The sequence below is a fragment of the Rhamphochromis longiceps genome, linkage group LG7 (genome assembly GCF_057381845.1).
Source record: "Rhamphochromis longiceps isolate RC_006_pf linkage group LG7, R_longiceps_female_GT1.1, whole genome shotgun sequence".
Classification (NCBI taxonomy): domain Eukaryota; kingdom Metazoa; phylum Chordata; class Actinopteri; order Cichliformes; family Cichlidae; genus Rhamphochromis; species Rhamphochromis longiceps.
In genome coordinates, this window is record NC_140563.1 from 50,710,259 (window position 1) to 50,725,901 (window position 15,643).

The window sequence follows — 15,643 nt, forward strand, 5'->3', positions numbered from 1 at the left end:
AGAATGATAACGCATTGCATGCTCCAATGAGTCTCGAATTGCAGGAAATGGTCAGAAATTGATGTAAAAAACAATTCTGCTTTGTATCAATGGTTCATCGTTGTGGCGGTGTAATGGTGTGGGGAATATTTTCTTGACACACTGGACCCCTGAAGCAACTGAGCATCATTTAAATACCAATGTGTCCATGCCAGCTGGCCCAACCCCCTCTGTGACCCTGTGTTGGATAAGAGTTACATAGATACATGCATGCATGTATGTCAGAGGGCCCGGTGGCGCCAGTGTCCGGCAGCCTCGCCTCTGTCAGTGCGCCCCAGAGCAGCTGTGGCTACAATGTAGCTTGCCATCGCCAGTGTGTGAATGTGTGTGTGAATGGGTGAATGACTGAATGTAGTGTGAAGCGCTTTGGGGTCCTTAGGGACTAGAAAAGCGCTATACAAATGCAGGCATTTACCATTTACCATGTATGTATGATTGATTGACTAACCTTGTAGTTATGTGAAGAGAACAAGTAAACTGCATTACCTAAATACAAATGATGTGGAAGAACATGAGAAATTACCATAGTTATGTTTAGTATGCCTCGAGACAGTCAGTAACATCTCAGAAATATTATTAAATATTTATTTAAAGCCCACTACTAATAAATACAGACCTTTAAATTTAAATTTTAGAGCCCCAATCTGCTCAGCAGAAAAGATGGTGAAGCAAAGAAAAGATGTGCAAATGAGATACTTCCCTCCCTACGTATTCATAAATACTTGCAATCACTCATAGATGTTGTTAGTCGTGCATATTAAAAGTGCTAACGAATTTCCAGAGGATTGAAAACATAAATGAAACATAAACATAGTTTCACAACAGTCTAAAACGTAAAAGAAAAATAGCGTAGGTGTGCGTATATTACAGTCTTATTACAGATGGCTCCCTAAAGTATTTCCTAAGAAGCTGAAAATTTTAAAATACACATACAGGAGGGTAAGGAAATCCTCACAGGAGATATTGCATTCTTTAGGAGCTTTCATTTCTTTTCTCATCTGTAACATTTTGTACATCACAAGTTATTTAGTCATCTTGCTGCATATTTGCATCGCTTCACTGCAGCCCACTGGTGCCGCTAAAGGTTCGAATGATTTTGCTCCTGAAGTAAATCAGTCTTTCCCCCCCCCCCCCGACTTCATCGAAAGTTGGCAAACACCTCCACAATGCCTTTTTAAAATGCAAACATATTCCTCTTCCCTGGAGTATTGCAACACGTCTGTCTGTACAGTATATATCATTCCACTGTGATCGCATCCTTTAAAGACAGAACAGGGAAGTACAGCAGGAAGTACTAGCAGTAACAGTGACCCAGTGTGCCGAGCGGTGTGCTTTAATGTCTGCAAAACTAGCAAAGCTTTAATGACTCACCATATATTTAAAATAATTGGCTGTGTTGGGAATACATGTAAACAAGGACGAATGTCATTTGATTGAGAGAGAGCAGAAGTGTGCAAAGATTTAAGGTCAGTCCTTCAGAAATCAAGATTTCTCATTTGCTCCTTATTGACAGACATTTTTTATTCTTCGTAGACAGAGAGCTGAAATGTTTACCTCTAAGATGATGATGACCTGGAATTTGTGGCATTCAAAATCAAATTTACTTCCCAGTAAAGCTAACATCATCTTTGACTCTTTACAACTGAGTGTTTCCCTCCATCTAGCAATAGCAGAGTTGCCAGCTTTGTTTACCTGGTCAGTTTTTACTTGTTCCTGCATTTACTATTACACATTGTGCTGCAGTGTAAGACCTTGAGACATGTAAGAATGTGAGGAATGTCTGCGTTGTGACTTGAAACATCTGACTCTCATCATGTCAGGTCAAATACAGGGCAACTGAATGTGAGCTTGCATCATGGGATTACCTTTAAACACACTTTCATGTGAACGACTGTCAGAAGTTTTAAGGAATAATGTAAAGCGAGAATGGCTTCAAAAATAATACTGTGATTTTTTAACTATAGCTGTTATGGTGTACAGAGAAAAACAAGTGATCTGCTATGAGGAGGCTTTATGAGGATGCTTTGCTTGAGCTGTAGCTGTTCCAAGTACAGTTGTTGTCAGTACAGTTGTTTACATGTCAAAAATTTAATCCACAAATTTTCAGTAGGCTTGATGTCGTGGCTTTGGCAGTTCCAATAGCTTAATGGAGCCATTTTTACATAACTGCAGGCCATCAGTGCAAACAATTGTACATAAATACAAGTTATTCAGTTATGTCACTGATGTATATAAACTGTCACCCTCAGATGTAAGGAAATTGTTTAGCATGCACAGGAACAACCCAGGAAGCACCAAAGCTTAACCCTGCCATGAAACTGCTGGAAAACCAGCATCATTGTCCACAGTGAAGCAAGTTTTACATCGTCATAGACCGAGAGGGTGCTGACCAAGAACAAAGCTCCTGCTCTGAAGTCAACACCGTCAAGCTTGATTAAAATTTTCAGCATATGGATTAGCCAAATGCCTTCTGAAGAAAAGTGTTTTGGTCAGACGAGACAAAGATTGAGTTATCTGGTCACAATGACAAGAGATATGTTTAGAAGAAGAAAAGTTAGACCTAAGAACACTGTACCAACTGTAAGCATGGTGGTGGTAGCATCATGCTCTGGGACTGTTTTGCTGCCGGTAGTACTGGTACATTGCACAATTTGGATGGAGCAATGAAGGAAAAACACCTCCAATTTTAGCTCCACCTGATATCAACAGCACTGTTCCAAAAAATAGTAATGTCAAAGTATCTTACTGTATATTTTACAGTTTTAAATAGCCATAGCCATAGCCCTGACACTACATACTGCCCTGTCACACCTGGAGAAGAGAGACACGTATGTGAGAATGCTGTTTGTAGATTACAGCTCAGCATTCAATACCATCGTTCCCTCGAAGCTGGACGGGAAACTGCAGGATCTAGGACTGAGCAGCTCCCTCTGCAGCTGGATCCTTAGCTTCCTGTCTGACAGACGCCAAGTGGTCAGACTGGGCAGCATCACCTCATCCCCCATCACACTGAACACTGGTGCTCCACAGGGGTGTGTACTGAGCCCTCTCCTATACTCACTCTACACTTACGACTGCACAGCCACTAACAACTCCAACATCATTGTGAAGTTTGCGGACGACACTACAGTGGTGGGTCTTATCACCAACGGTGATGAGACAGCTTACAGGGAGGAGGTCAGCGCCCTGACCCACTGGTGTCAAGACAACCATCTCACCCTCAACGTCGCAAAGACAAAGGAGTTGATAGTGGACTTCCGGAGGTTCAGAGAAGTACACACCCCCATCACCATCAACGGCGCTGCTGTGGAGAGAGTGAGCAGCTTCCGCTTCCTTGGTGTACATCTGGCTGAGGATCTTACGTGGTCAGTACACACAAACAAAACAGTGAAGAAGGCGCAGCAGCGCCTCTTCTTTCTCAGGAGACTGAAAAGATTCGGCAGTACCAATGTACCTGCACATGTGATGTGACAATAAAAAGTGATTTGATTTGATTTGATTTGTTTTGTTTTGTACTGTCTTTCTAGAATATCATGAAATTTACATAAGTAGACTGTGATTTTACATGTCAAAGGTAAAATAACATAACATCACTGTAAATATAGTAAAACACAATTTACTTGTTTTTTAAATATATTTTTTGTACATATGCATATTTAGATTGTAAAAATACATTCACAAATGTATCATGATCTCACAAATATCTGTCCGTTATTTGAAAGATCGAACTGTTGAATTCAAATGTAATGCTATGGAAAAGTATATAACATGATTCCTATAAGCTTGTGTTACATCACATAAGTATTATTATCGTTGCTATTTAGGGCGATCATGGCTCAAGAGTTGGCAGTTCGCCTTGTGATCAGAAGGTTGCCGGTTCGAGCCCTGGCTCGGACACTCTCGCTATTGTGTCCGTGGTCCAGACTCTTCACCTGGTGCAATATGGCAGCCTCGCCTCTGTCAGTCTGTCCCAGGGCATGCAATCCATTATTATTTAAACCAACTGTATATTTGTACATTTACGTATTATGATTCATATTGCCACATTCATTGACCTTGTTTATAGGTAATTTCATTGTTACGTTAAAATGTTCCTAATTTAATGTCTAAAATCACTTGGAAAAGGCAGAATCCCATGTGAAATTAGCGCAACAAACTCTATTTTCATTACTGAAAATGACTGTATTTTCATGAGAAAGTTATTTTCTGTTATTTTACGCTAGTATTTTGGCGCCCCAGCTGCCGGAATATTACCGTTTTTTTAAGATGTTTTTGTAACAGCTATTAGGCTTAATAGTGAAAACTTGGATACGGCTCCAGCAAGGCACACACATCAAAGCGTGTTTTGGAATAGATAAAAAAAAAGGCTAACATTAAACTTCTGAAATGGCCTTCCCAAAGCCCCACCAACTCTCTCTTGACCCCGCGTGGATTGGAGAAAATCCAAAATAAATTCAAACTTGTACATCTAATTCTTGTTTTTAAAGCTATTCAAGATGTATGCTGTACAATCCTGGGAAAAGAACAGTTCAAAGAAAGCATTGTGAATGTGTGTGTGAATGGGTGTATGACTGGATGTGTAAAGCGCTTTGGGGTCCTTAGGGACTAGTAAAGCGCAAATACAGGCCATTTACCATTTACCATTAAAAGCTCAAAATTACCGTGACATTTATGCCCATGATGAGTGCATCTGCAGCTCTGACCACAACTATAATGTGAAAACTGCTTTGTATTTAGAATGTCTCTTACAGTTCTTTTAATGCCCACAGACTCCATAGTGCTTACATCGGATGTCTCTACTATAAAGCAGGAATGGGGTTTAGCAAGGTAACTTTACACTTGGGTTTTCAAAGTTAAAGAAGAGGAAAAATAAGTCTCTAATAAGGATTTTAATTGCCTTGCAACATTTTGAGCTGTTCCTCAGACTTCAGACGCTTTAGAAGTCTTGACGCTTTACTTTGTGGATCTGTCTCTTTTTCTAATAGGCTAGATCTTTTTTTTTAAATCTTTTTTTTATTAAGTATCACTTCAGCATTCGTAAAGCTGAATATTGGGATATATTGGTTGTCTATTCTAAATATGAACATGACAAACACAAACTAATCTATAAAGTGATATCATATGCACAATGTAGAGCAGTCTCAAAGAAAGTGGATTCTCCAGTGTAGTGGTTTACATTTTCACCTAAAATAATAAAAGCTCCCCAGTTTGATCACACAAAGAGAAACCAGTCCCTTTGGCATTGTCTCAAGAAGGGCATCTGGTGTAAAAAATAAAAATCTGTCAAATCAAACATGTGGAGCTGCTTGCCATGATGACCTCTTGTGTGCATAAGGGAGCTGCCGGGAGCAGCATTCATTAGAAAATGAAAATGACCTTTTTCTTCTCACTTCCTACATCTGACTGCTCCCACCTTTACCCCAAGGGATCACATGCACCATCACTTGATTAACTGAAAGTACTTCTGTAGTCAACCACAAGCCCCTTGTGATTTCATGGTTTATTGTACGAGTCGTCCATCATAGCATGTGCTTTGAGGAGCCTTTGCATTAACAATAGCTTTATTTGTATAGCACCTTTTTAAAACACGGAGGTACAAAGTGCTTCAGAGTTTAAATGAAACCACACATTATATATAAGTGTACGTGTTCCAGTAGTCACACATATAGACTTTTATAGATACATCATATGGAAAATATTTCCAAAAAGAGTAAAACAAAGGATTGAGTAGATGCTGACATAATTAGTTTTCAGCAGTCATTTAAAGCAAACCAGTTCACTCAGTGCATCATTTGTCCAGTGGAGGTTCTGAAGTCTTAAAGCCTGTCTCCATTTTTCAAAGGCTGTCGAGCACGGCTTTTTAAATAAAGGTCACATAGATGCATCAGATTCCAAGAAAGACTATCTTATAGATTCACCGCTGTCAGTATTTACTGACTCATCATTATAAAAGTACCTCTTACTCTGTAATTTACAGTGTTGATTAGGTGAAAGTTAAATTAAAGAATCTTTGAGAAATTGGTGATGGGGCTAAAGAGATTTATTATCTTAAAAATTATTATAAGTGTCTCTTATCCATACATCTAAGGTTGTTCCATCCATTCATTTTATTTCTGTCTGCTTATAGCACATCAAGGAGTATTTTCCAAAATCGAGGGGAAAAAAGAGCAGCTATATTTCAGACAGAAAGCACATAGGCATTAGTTCTTAAACAACAGCGTATTTGTGCCTACCTCTCATACATAATGCCATGTTTCACCACCAGAAACTGACAATGCAGAAAACAATATGTCACAATTAAATTCATTTGAAATAAATCAAGTAGTTTTCTTAACTGACACATATTTAAACTGTGCCACTTAAAGTCATCACTGGTATTATTCCATACATTTATTACATCAACAGAAACCCCCCCCCCCCCCCCCCCCCTTTCTTTTAAATTAGTTCTTATCTTGACTTAAAAAAAAGGCATATTCATCCTAATTCATAATTGGTTGTTATTAACTGGGACATATCCCGGACACCTTGAGCTTTTTTACTTTAAACACAATCAGCATAATTTTGAAGTTTTACCCTTGTAGTAGTGAAGCTGTTGATGAATTTGGGGATGTTTTTCCCCCCAAGATGAAATAGATGGTCCTCGTTAAAGGGCACAGTCGTACTTAAAGGTCACAGATTGCAGAAATTTACTCCTACATCTGTCTTCCTGAACTGTCTGAACAAAATGTTACTGAATGACACTGGCAGTGCTTCAGTTATAGGCTAGCCACACTTTTACTTTATAAAATAGCACCAAATAACCACATGCAGCCGAAGCTTTGGCCCTGACCTCTTTTAAGGTGAATAAACTTAACAAGATGACATTGTTATTCTTAGACACAGGAGAGGAAATATAACACAATTCTGGCCAACACACTACTGCAGGATTCACAGCCGGCAAAGAGTTTGCACATTTCAGGCCATGGTTCACCATTTGAGTGTATGCAGGCAAGCGTGTGACGACTGTTTTCCCATATACTTCCATAGGACTGGAAGTCTTTTTGCACTGGGTAAATTGTTCCAACCTCAACAATTAAACTATGTTTTATTATGTCTAGAGGGTAAATTAGAGAAAAAACAATGTTCTCTTAACATGGCATCCTTGGGTAAACATAAATGTCAGCTTGTTAGCTCAAAGCATTGTCCCGTGATGCGTATTTTAACTGGCACTTGTCCTTTATATGAATCTTTTAAAGACTACCAATATGAGTTCAGCGCTTCCAAACTGCCTTTTTTTTATTTGTTTGTTTTTAGGTTAAAGGAGTGGTGACTATTAAAGAAACAGGCGGTCAAAGTAAATTCTCCTGAGCCTGTTCTGATGTCATGGAGATTTGATTAAGACCACATGAAAGACTTTTTCGTGGAAATGCTAATAATTCACAGAAATCTGAATCAAGCGGTTTAGTTAATCAAATGCTATGCTGGTTTTTTTTCTTCTGATCACTCAAGATGTTTGGAAACCGCTTAATCTTGATGATATAATATGTTGCAAGAGAAGTTCAGCTATGAGATAAGGGGCATGAAATACTATTTCAAATGAATTTAAACTCATAAAAAAGAAACAAGTACAAATAGCTCAGGATTTCCTAACTTCATTTGATGTAATTGTTAGCATTTTATTCTGGACTGGACCTCTGGGAAGTGGTACGTCACTCCAGGGTGTCCTGTCACGCTGCTTAGCACTGATTTGTCCTAAAAGATTAATCCTTTATTATAGAGATGGGGACTTATACATACTGGGGACAACTGCTGGAAGATATACTTTCAGGATGAAGTCTGAATGGTTGAAGTACGAACAAAGGATGGTTTGTGTGTCACTTGCATGCAGACTGCGTGTCTCCTGGTTCATGTCCTCTGATGATACACACAAGATGCTAATTTTGAGAAAGACGCTTAACTTTGAGACTGCCCTTTAGGTAGCAGCCTTAGGTAACTGTAACTGCCAAGTATTTAGAGGTCACAGCATTCTAAGAGATTCTGCTATATCTAATGTCGTCATCCACACTTGAAGAGCTTGACAATCAGCCTTTTTCTTCTTTACTACAACACCAATAAAAACTTGGCTCCAATAAGCACACGATGAGATGGTGACAGTAAGAGAGACAGTGGATCCACACAACAAAGTAAAAATCCCAATTGTTATTTATAATGTTTACACAAGAAGTGATTTATATAACCTTAAATTAAAGCAGGGATGGAACTGAAACTAAATGGTAAAGAAAAAAGGAGATGTTCCTTAAAATAGTAGATATGAAAGCAACAGGGGTGATGAAAAATGTAACAATATTGTAACAAAATAAACTAACAAAAAAGAGAGTTAACTTATTCTGACCTAACTATGATTAAACTGAGATTAAAACAAAATCAAGAGGTTTGGGGAGGGGGTCAAAATAATACAAAAGCACCTGAGCTGCCATTAGTGCTAAATTAATATTGATACTTATGGATTGCAGTTATAGGGATTTTTTTTAATGATATAGTAGTGAGGACAGTGTTTAATGATTGTAATGGTTATACAAAAAACCCTTATTGAAGATTTAAGAAATCAAATCTATTTATCACGGCTGCTATGTCTTAAGTAAAACAGCACATGATATCATGTCATAATAGGCCTTTTTCTCCAAGTGTTTCAAAACCACCCCCATGACTTGACATTTATTGATGTCAAGTCATACATTTTGTGTTTATTTATTCTAAATTGATCTGTAGCTCAAAATTTGGCATACACAGAGGCAATAATACTGTGGAGGCATGAAATATAACCAAAATGCAAGAGTTAACCGGTAATGTTACAAAGGAAGGCTGCTTAAATGTACAATTACCACCCCTCTCCTTACCCTGCCTCCAACCAAAAACTGAATACCTGCACAAAATGACATTTATTCAGTTTTGAGTTGCATAAAAAAAATCAGTCAATTAAACTAACCCCCTAAATTAGATTTGCAACAATTAGGTTTACATCATAGCTGCCATAAATTAACAGTATTTAATTTTTTAACAATATTTCGAATGACCAGAATCATTCTGTAATTGTTCATTCATCAGTATGCACAAGCTGTTTATTCAAATGTATTATTTTTAATGCCAAAATATAATTAGTGTTGTTGTCCACAAATGTTCAAATTAATTGCTTTACAAATATGCTGATAAAAAACAGTAAAGTACACTTTTGGATTAAGATCACACATTACAAATATTTACTTGCACTCCTAAACAGATAAATATTGTTTTAGCTGTTGTTTCAGTTGTACAGCACACTAGTGTGCCGGCTCACGTTTGGATAGAAAAACATGAATTTAGCTTTGTGAATTCAGTCATCTTTACTTGTTTTAAAGTAAACACTACTGGCCAGTCATTAGTGGCCAGTAGTGCCACCCATTGCCAAAACTAACTCAGCCCCATGAGCTGCCCGAGGCCTTTACTAGACAGAATAGGAAAAGCCATTCTGTAATCTCTTTAAAACACTCCCTTCTTTTTCCTCCTCCCTTGTCTTTCTCTCCTCCTCGCCGAGTCTTGCTCAGACCTTCACATGCAAAATAAAGCTGTGTGGCGCTTGAACTCTTTGCTCAGCTATGCAGTAGTGAAGAGGATTAACTCAAGCCAAGCGCCAGTTTTGGCATTTCATCCATCCCTTGGCAGACGGAGAGAGACTACCAAAAGCTACCTCTTTGCCTCTCTTCATCTAAATCTCCTCTTTACTCCCTTCCTGTTCTCTTTTTCTCCTTCTGTCCTTTACCCCCCTCATTTTCAATTATGACTCTGTTATCAGAAGATCAGTCTGTGAGGCCCCAACCCTGCCGGATCTCTGAGCCTGGCAAACACATCAGCACTTCTCTGCACCAGGACTCAACAGACTGCAATGGCAGCAATGTGGACTACGTAGACAGTGTGGAAGACTCTGTCTTTGGAGCTGTGGAGCCTCACAGGCGCTCTCGGGGGCGCCTTATTCTCCACGGCCTGGTCATGTTTGGAAGGGAATTCTGCTATGCCGTGGAGGCAGCTTTTGTCACGCCGGTGCTCCTGAGTGTGGGCCTGCCCCAGAGTCTGTACAGCTTGGTGTGGTTGATCAGCCCCATCCTGGGCTTCCTGCTCCAGCCCATCATCGGTTCAGCCAGCGACTATTGCCGCTCGCCGTGGGGCCGGCGGAGGCCTTACATCCTGGCACTGGGCATCCTCATGCTTGTGGGAATCACCCTGTTCCTTAATGGAGATGCTGTCATCTCAGGTGAGGGATCAGTGAAGAAAACTTGAGGGTGAGGAATTCAGACAGAACAAGAGTGGAGGTAGTGTGCTATCTGTAATCTTGTTATGTCAGAAAATGCTTTGAGGCCACGCTAGCTTTGATTTAAAAGTATTCCAAAGATTTACTATCAGGCTCCACTCCTGTAGCTCCCACTTTGGATTCGGGAAACAGGCACCCTCTCTACTTTGAAGAATAGGCTTAAAGCTTTCCTTTTTGATAAAGCTCGGGCTGAATCAGGTGACCCTAAGCACTCTCTTAGTTACACTGCAATAAGCTTAGGCTGCTGGGAGGGGCTTCCTGTGATGCACTTAGCATTTTTTCTTCATTCACCTTGTTTCACTCTCTGTGTTTATACACCACTCTGCATCTAATCATTAGCCATTATTAATCTATGGCTCTCTTCCACAATAAATGAATGTCTCTTTCCCCTCACGCCCAACCAGTCAGGGCAGATGGTTGCCCCTCACTGAGCCTGGTGTGAGCCTCCTGTTAAAAGGGAGTTTTTCTTTCCCGTTGTCACCAAATGCTCCTGTGATCATTGGGTTTCTTTCGAATATTGTAGATTCTTTACGTTACATACCTTATATAAAACGCATTGAGGTGATTGTTGTAGGAATTGGTTTGATATAAATACATATGAACTGAACTGATTTAGGTTTTGCTGTCTTCTTTTACCTTCAGGACAAGGTTAAGGGCAAGTTTCAACCTCTTTGTAAGACTTTTAAAGACTCTGAATCCAAATTTCTACTTGTGCACAGATTTTGGGGGATAAAATGATACATTCATCATGAAAGGAAAAAGTAGGGCCCAGAGATGCTCCATTTGAATCCATTAGACCATGAAAATATTGTCGGGCATAAACCGGTCCGTGGCGCAAAAAAGGTTGGAGACCGCTGCATTAGACTCCAAACAGCATCACAAGAGCGTCTGCACACGAAAGAATCTGTTACCATTAAAAGCAATATTAGGTTGGGTAAAAAGCCTTCTCTTAAAAAACAGAAACACTAACTGATTCACTGCTGGCAGTGACAGCGTGTGTGTGATTGTTCAGCATCCTGTGGAATCATTCAGAGATTAAATGCACATTTGGCCATAATTTAAGTCACTCTGATTTGAAGCACATCATCCACTTAACCCGAATCATTGTTTTTGATTGAAAAATCATGAAAGCAACACTCTGCAAAAATGTGACAAACTCAGATTCAGAGGTTTGCTTTGTGAGGAATAATGGAAATCGGTGTGTATGGGCAGCTTTATTTGCTGTAAGCTGTACATTTAAAATGCAGCAATCAGCTCAACAGTAACATTCGTTAAGTGTCTTAATTGTGTGTAGTTTGAACCTTTTTCACTCTTGTGCCGTCTTTGCCTGGATATCAGCTGTCAAAACACAATTAAACTAGATGCAGTATTGTCGTGGTTAATTTCCTTTTCAATCAAACTTAGTAGCGCGGATGTTGAGAGTTTTTATACCATGCTGAACATCACATTCACAAGTCACTGCTATGAGTTTGTTGGGTTTTTTACCTCTTCATTTATAATTTTGATGGTGCAAAAATAAATGTAAAAAACCCACTCTGTTCTGATATACACACACAAAGAGAATTGTTTTTCTTCAATATCATCCAAAGTGTTCAAGGTGGTTCAGTTTAGCTTGAAGCTGTTAGAGGATTTTTTGTGCGTGTTTTCGGCCAAAAATTACAAAAATAGACAAATAAACAGCCAAGGAATTAAAGATAAAGGCTCCTGGCTTTCTTATAGCGCTCTTATGAACTATAAAGTATGTCTCCTGACGTAGGCTGGATAAGCTGATTATCTCTCCATGTTCCCCGGGGCCGTAGTAAATGCCAAAGCGGTCGTGTGACATAATGTTTTCTATTGTCGTAGCTGCCCTCTTCTTAAAGATGAAAAACCTAACGCTGGCCTGCATCTCCCAGAGTTGCTCTTTTGGTGTTAAATTGTTTTTTTACTCTTTTTTTTTTGCGACTTCAGACTTTCTTTTTAAAGAAGTGACAAGTTAAAAATCCTTCCTTTACCTGTAGTTTTAATGGAATGATAAACCTGTCTTTCAGTATTCACTTGTATCTCTTAATGAAATGGTAAAATTGTCTTTAATAACTTCTAATTACACTTTCTCTTGTGGTGTTATTTGACACCTTTCATATCTCTAAAAGAGCAGCTTAGTGTTCAAGCATTCAGGTTTTAAAATATAATTGCTATGGCGTCAGTTGTAATAGGTTTTCTTTTTTAAATTATTGTATTGTTATTTTAAGTGCCTTCTGACGTGCTAGTCCTCTGAGGTTCTTGTGATGTGTATCAAGCCTAATTAAACTTGTGAATGTGACAGATAAGGCTCCTTAGTGTACTGATGTAGTCAGTGCATTATTATTTTAATCTTTCTCTGTGGTACGTGCTGAGTGCTGATGTGTACTGTTGTTTTCCAGCACTCGTCAGAGATAGGTCTCTGAAGAGCATATGGGCCATCGTGGTGGTGATGTTTGGAGTCGTGCTGTTTGACTTTGCTGCAGACTTCATCGATGGACCCATCAAGGCCTACCTGTTTGATGTATGTTCACATGAAGACAAGGAAAGAGGTTTACACTACCATGCTCTCCTCACAGGTATGTAGCACAAACACTGTTTGGTTCTTGCTTCAATACTCACAGCTTTTGTGTTTTGTTTAGACTTATTAGACTTATTAATTACGTTGGTGATTGTTTCCTTTTGATGGATTTGGACTTTAGTTTGGCAATAATTTTATGTTCATTCTGCATCTGAGCAACTCACAGTAACGCTTTATGGAAGTAAGCCTCCAAAACTTCTCCTGCTGTGACTGAGTGGGCGGAGATGCACATATAGAGGGAGTGTGAAAGTTTCAGTGAACTGTGTCTGTTTGTCAGCGTGTTAAACTGTGGGTGGAAGCTATGTCTGTTTTTTTTATTTGTGAGTGCAAACAAGAGTTCACTTGGGAAATGTTCGATAATTTCAGATATATACATATATGCTTTTCTTAGTAAATTTGTCTGTAACAATAAAAGTTAGGTCAGGCTTGGATGAAGCACGAATATAAGAGCACAACTGATAAAACAGCTGGCTGATGATATTAGCCAATATAATGGTATAGATAAATAATTTTCATTCATCAACTAATAAATGAAAATTTAAAAAAGTAAAGAAGAGATGGGTATAAATGTCCTTCAACCATGTTATGAGTTTGGGCCTTTTCCCACTAGCGGGCACTCTTTATGACACAGAAAGAAATTTTTTTAAGGTTAATTAATAGAAAACAAGAATGTTGTACTCATAAATATACATTGATTTGTGTGTAATTTTGTCTTTCAATAAAGTAATGCATACTCTGGAAATAATTCACTAAAAATACATGCGGTTTGCCATCATATTGCGCTGTCATCTTTAATTCCATCACTGTATGCTTCATGTATATTGCTAGAAACCAACCACATAAATAATACATCCATAAGTTCCTTTCAATTTTAAAATCCTCTTTCTTCTTACCTCACACCTCATCTCAGGGCTGTGACAAACAGAACCATGCATGCACATGCTATTTTTTTTACTGATAATGTCATAATTGCTAGCTGTCAGCAGATTAGATTTACCCTCCCATCTCCGGACAGCTGACAGCGAGCTGGCTAAACAACAATAGCAACAGTTCGTTATAAGCTAACATTATGCCAGCTAATCTTAGGCTCGAGTGTTCTAAAAATCACCCTTTGATTAACAGTGTGATGATATTTCCGCATAGTATGAGCTCTAACAAAGTTAGAGCTACTGGCTAACAGCAAAAACTGCAGCGCTTACTGCCTGGCTCTTGTCGTCAGGGCATGAACCACCACAGTGCCTCTTGGTGTTTCTGTCCTTGCTTGACTGTTTGCCTTCTAGTTTTAATTGTGGTGTATTTTGCCCTCTTTGAAGGCTGTTGGTGAGAACCATGCGCACATGACGTATCAGAAGAATACAATGTGATGGATGTTTCAAAATGCAGTTGGTGGCACATATGAATTTCAGTTTGCTCCCTGTTTTTCCTACAGGGTTGGGACACCTGTCAATACTCATATAAAGCCAAACATAAGATGTATAAATATCTACACAAATGTTTGTGTCATGTGCCTGAAGAAAAGAAATATCAGCCAATTTTTTAAATTTTTAAATCACCAAATGTTGGTCTCAAATTTTCTGTATCAGTCAGGATCTACTGCCAAAAGCATTTGTTAATCTGTTTTCACATGCATATGAACTTAAGTGACATCCCATTTTTAAGATCTTGCTTTGTGTACTGGCGTACAGTCATGTTGGAAGAGGAACAAAGCTGGGAGCATGAAATTGTCCAAAATGTGTTGATATGGCGTTAGCAGTTCCTTTCACTGAAACTAAGGGGCAGAGCCCAACACTGAAATCCTTGTTCTTTTACCTAGCCTACCTCTCTGTGGCTCATTTGCTGTTGTTCCAATTCACTTGGGTGGAAAGACTGTGGAATATGTAGCAAGGAAATTTCACGACTGGACTTCATTTTGCTCCTGAGAGCAATCCATTCTTTCACAAATGTTTCTAGAAGCAGTCTGCATGCATAACTGCTTGATCACCTGTGACCACGGTGACTGGAACACCTGCAATTCAATGATTTGGATGGGTGAATGAATACTTTTGGCAATATAATGCATCTGAAAGTAACAAAATAAAAAAACTGTCTCCAGCGCATCTTGCTTTATTGTTTATATTCATTTGATGATATTTCTCATGTTAAGCATAACATCTGTGTTTAGTAGAGAGGATAATGCTCTTTACAGTTTAAATGCTCTGCTCAATTTAAAAATTGCAAACACGCCAATATAAACTGTTCATTACTACTATAAGAAAAGTCTAAGCATTAACAAAGGATGGTGATTGTGTGTATTCATAAGGGGTTGCTCAAATACTGTGAAAACTGTAGGGTTTTAGTGTTTTTGAGCTCAATTCTACAGTATAGTTTTACAGTTAAAAAGTCGAACACCAAACCAAAATGCAGGACAGGTGAATGAAAAATTGAGCACAACCCATCATTCAAAAGCCTGTAAAACCACTTTTAGGAGCAATAAATTGAGATGATCATTATCAGGCTCTCACATTATTATGGAGGGTTTTGGGCCCAGTCTTCTTTTTATAGTTGTTTCTGTTTATTGAGGTTTGCAGACCTTCATTCACACACATCTCTATTAAAGGTCCACTACAGCATTTTTAATCAAATTGAGGTCTGGGCTGTTCGGCTATTTTGTTGTAGATTTGCTGTTGTGCTTGAAAACGTTGCAGTGTCTCATGACCAAATTT

The 15,643-nt window shown here is 38.8% G+C and overlaps 1 protein-coding gene across 1 annotated transcript in view; it reads left to right on the forward strand.

Moving 5' to 3' along the window:
* Positions 1-9,569: 9,569 nt before the first annotated feature.
* slc45a2 (solute carrier family 45 member 2) overlaps positions 9,570-15,643 on the forward strand; it is a 28,965-nt gene continuing 22,891 nt past the window's right edge. The window contains exons 1-2 of the mRNA XM_085411329.1: positions 9,570-10,303; positions 12,763-12,939. Of these exons, the coding sequence (XP_085267455.1) occupies positions 9,832-10,303; positions 12,763-12,939 (649 nt within the window). The 5' untranslated portion in view covers positions 9,570-9,831. The remainder of the gene's footprint in view (positions 10,304-12,762; positions 12,940-15,643) is intronic.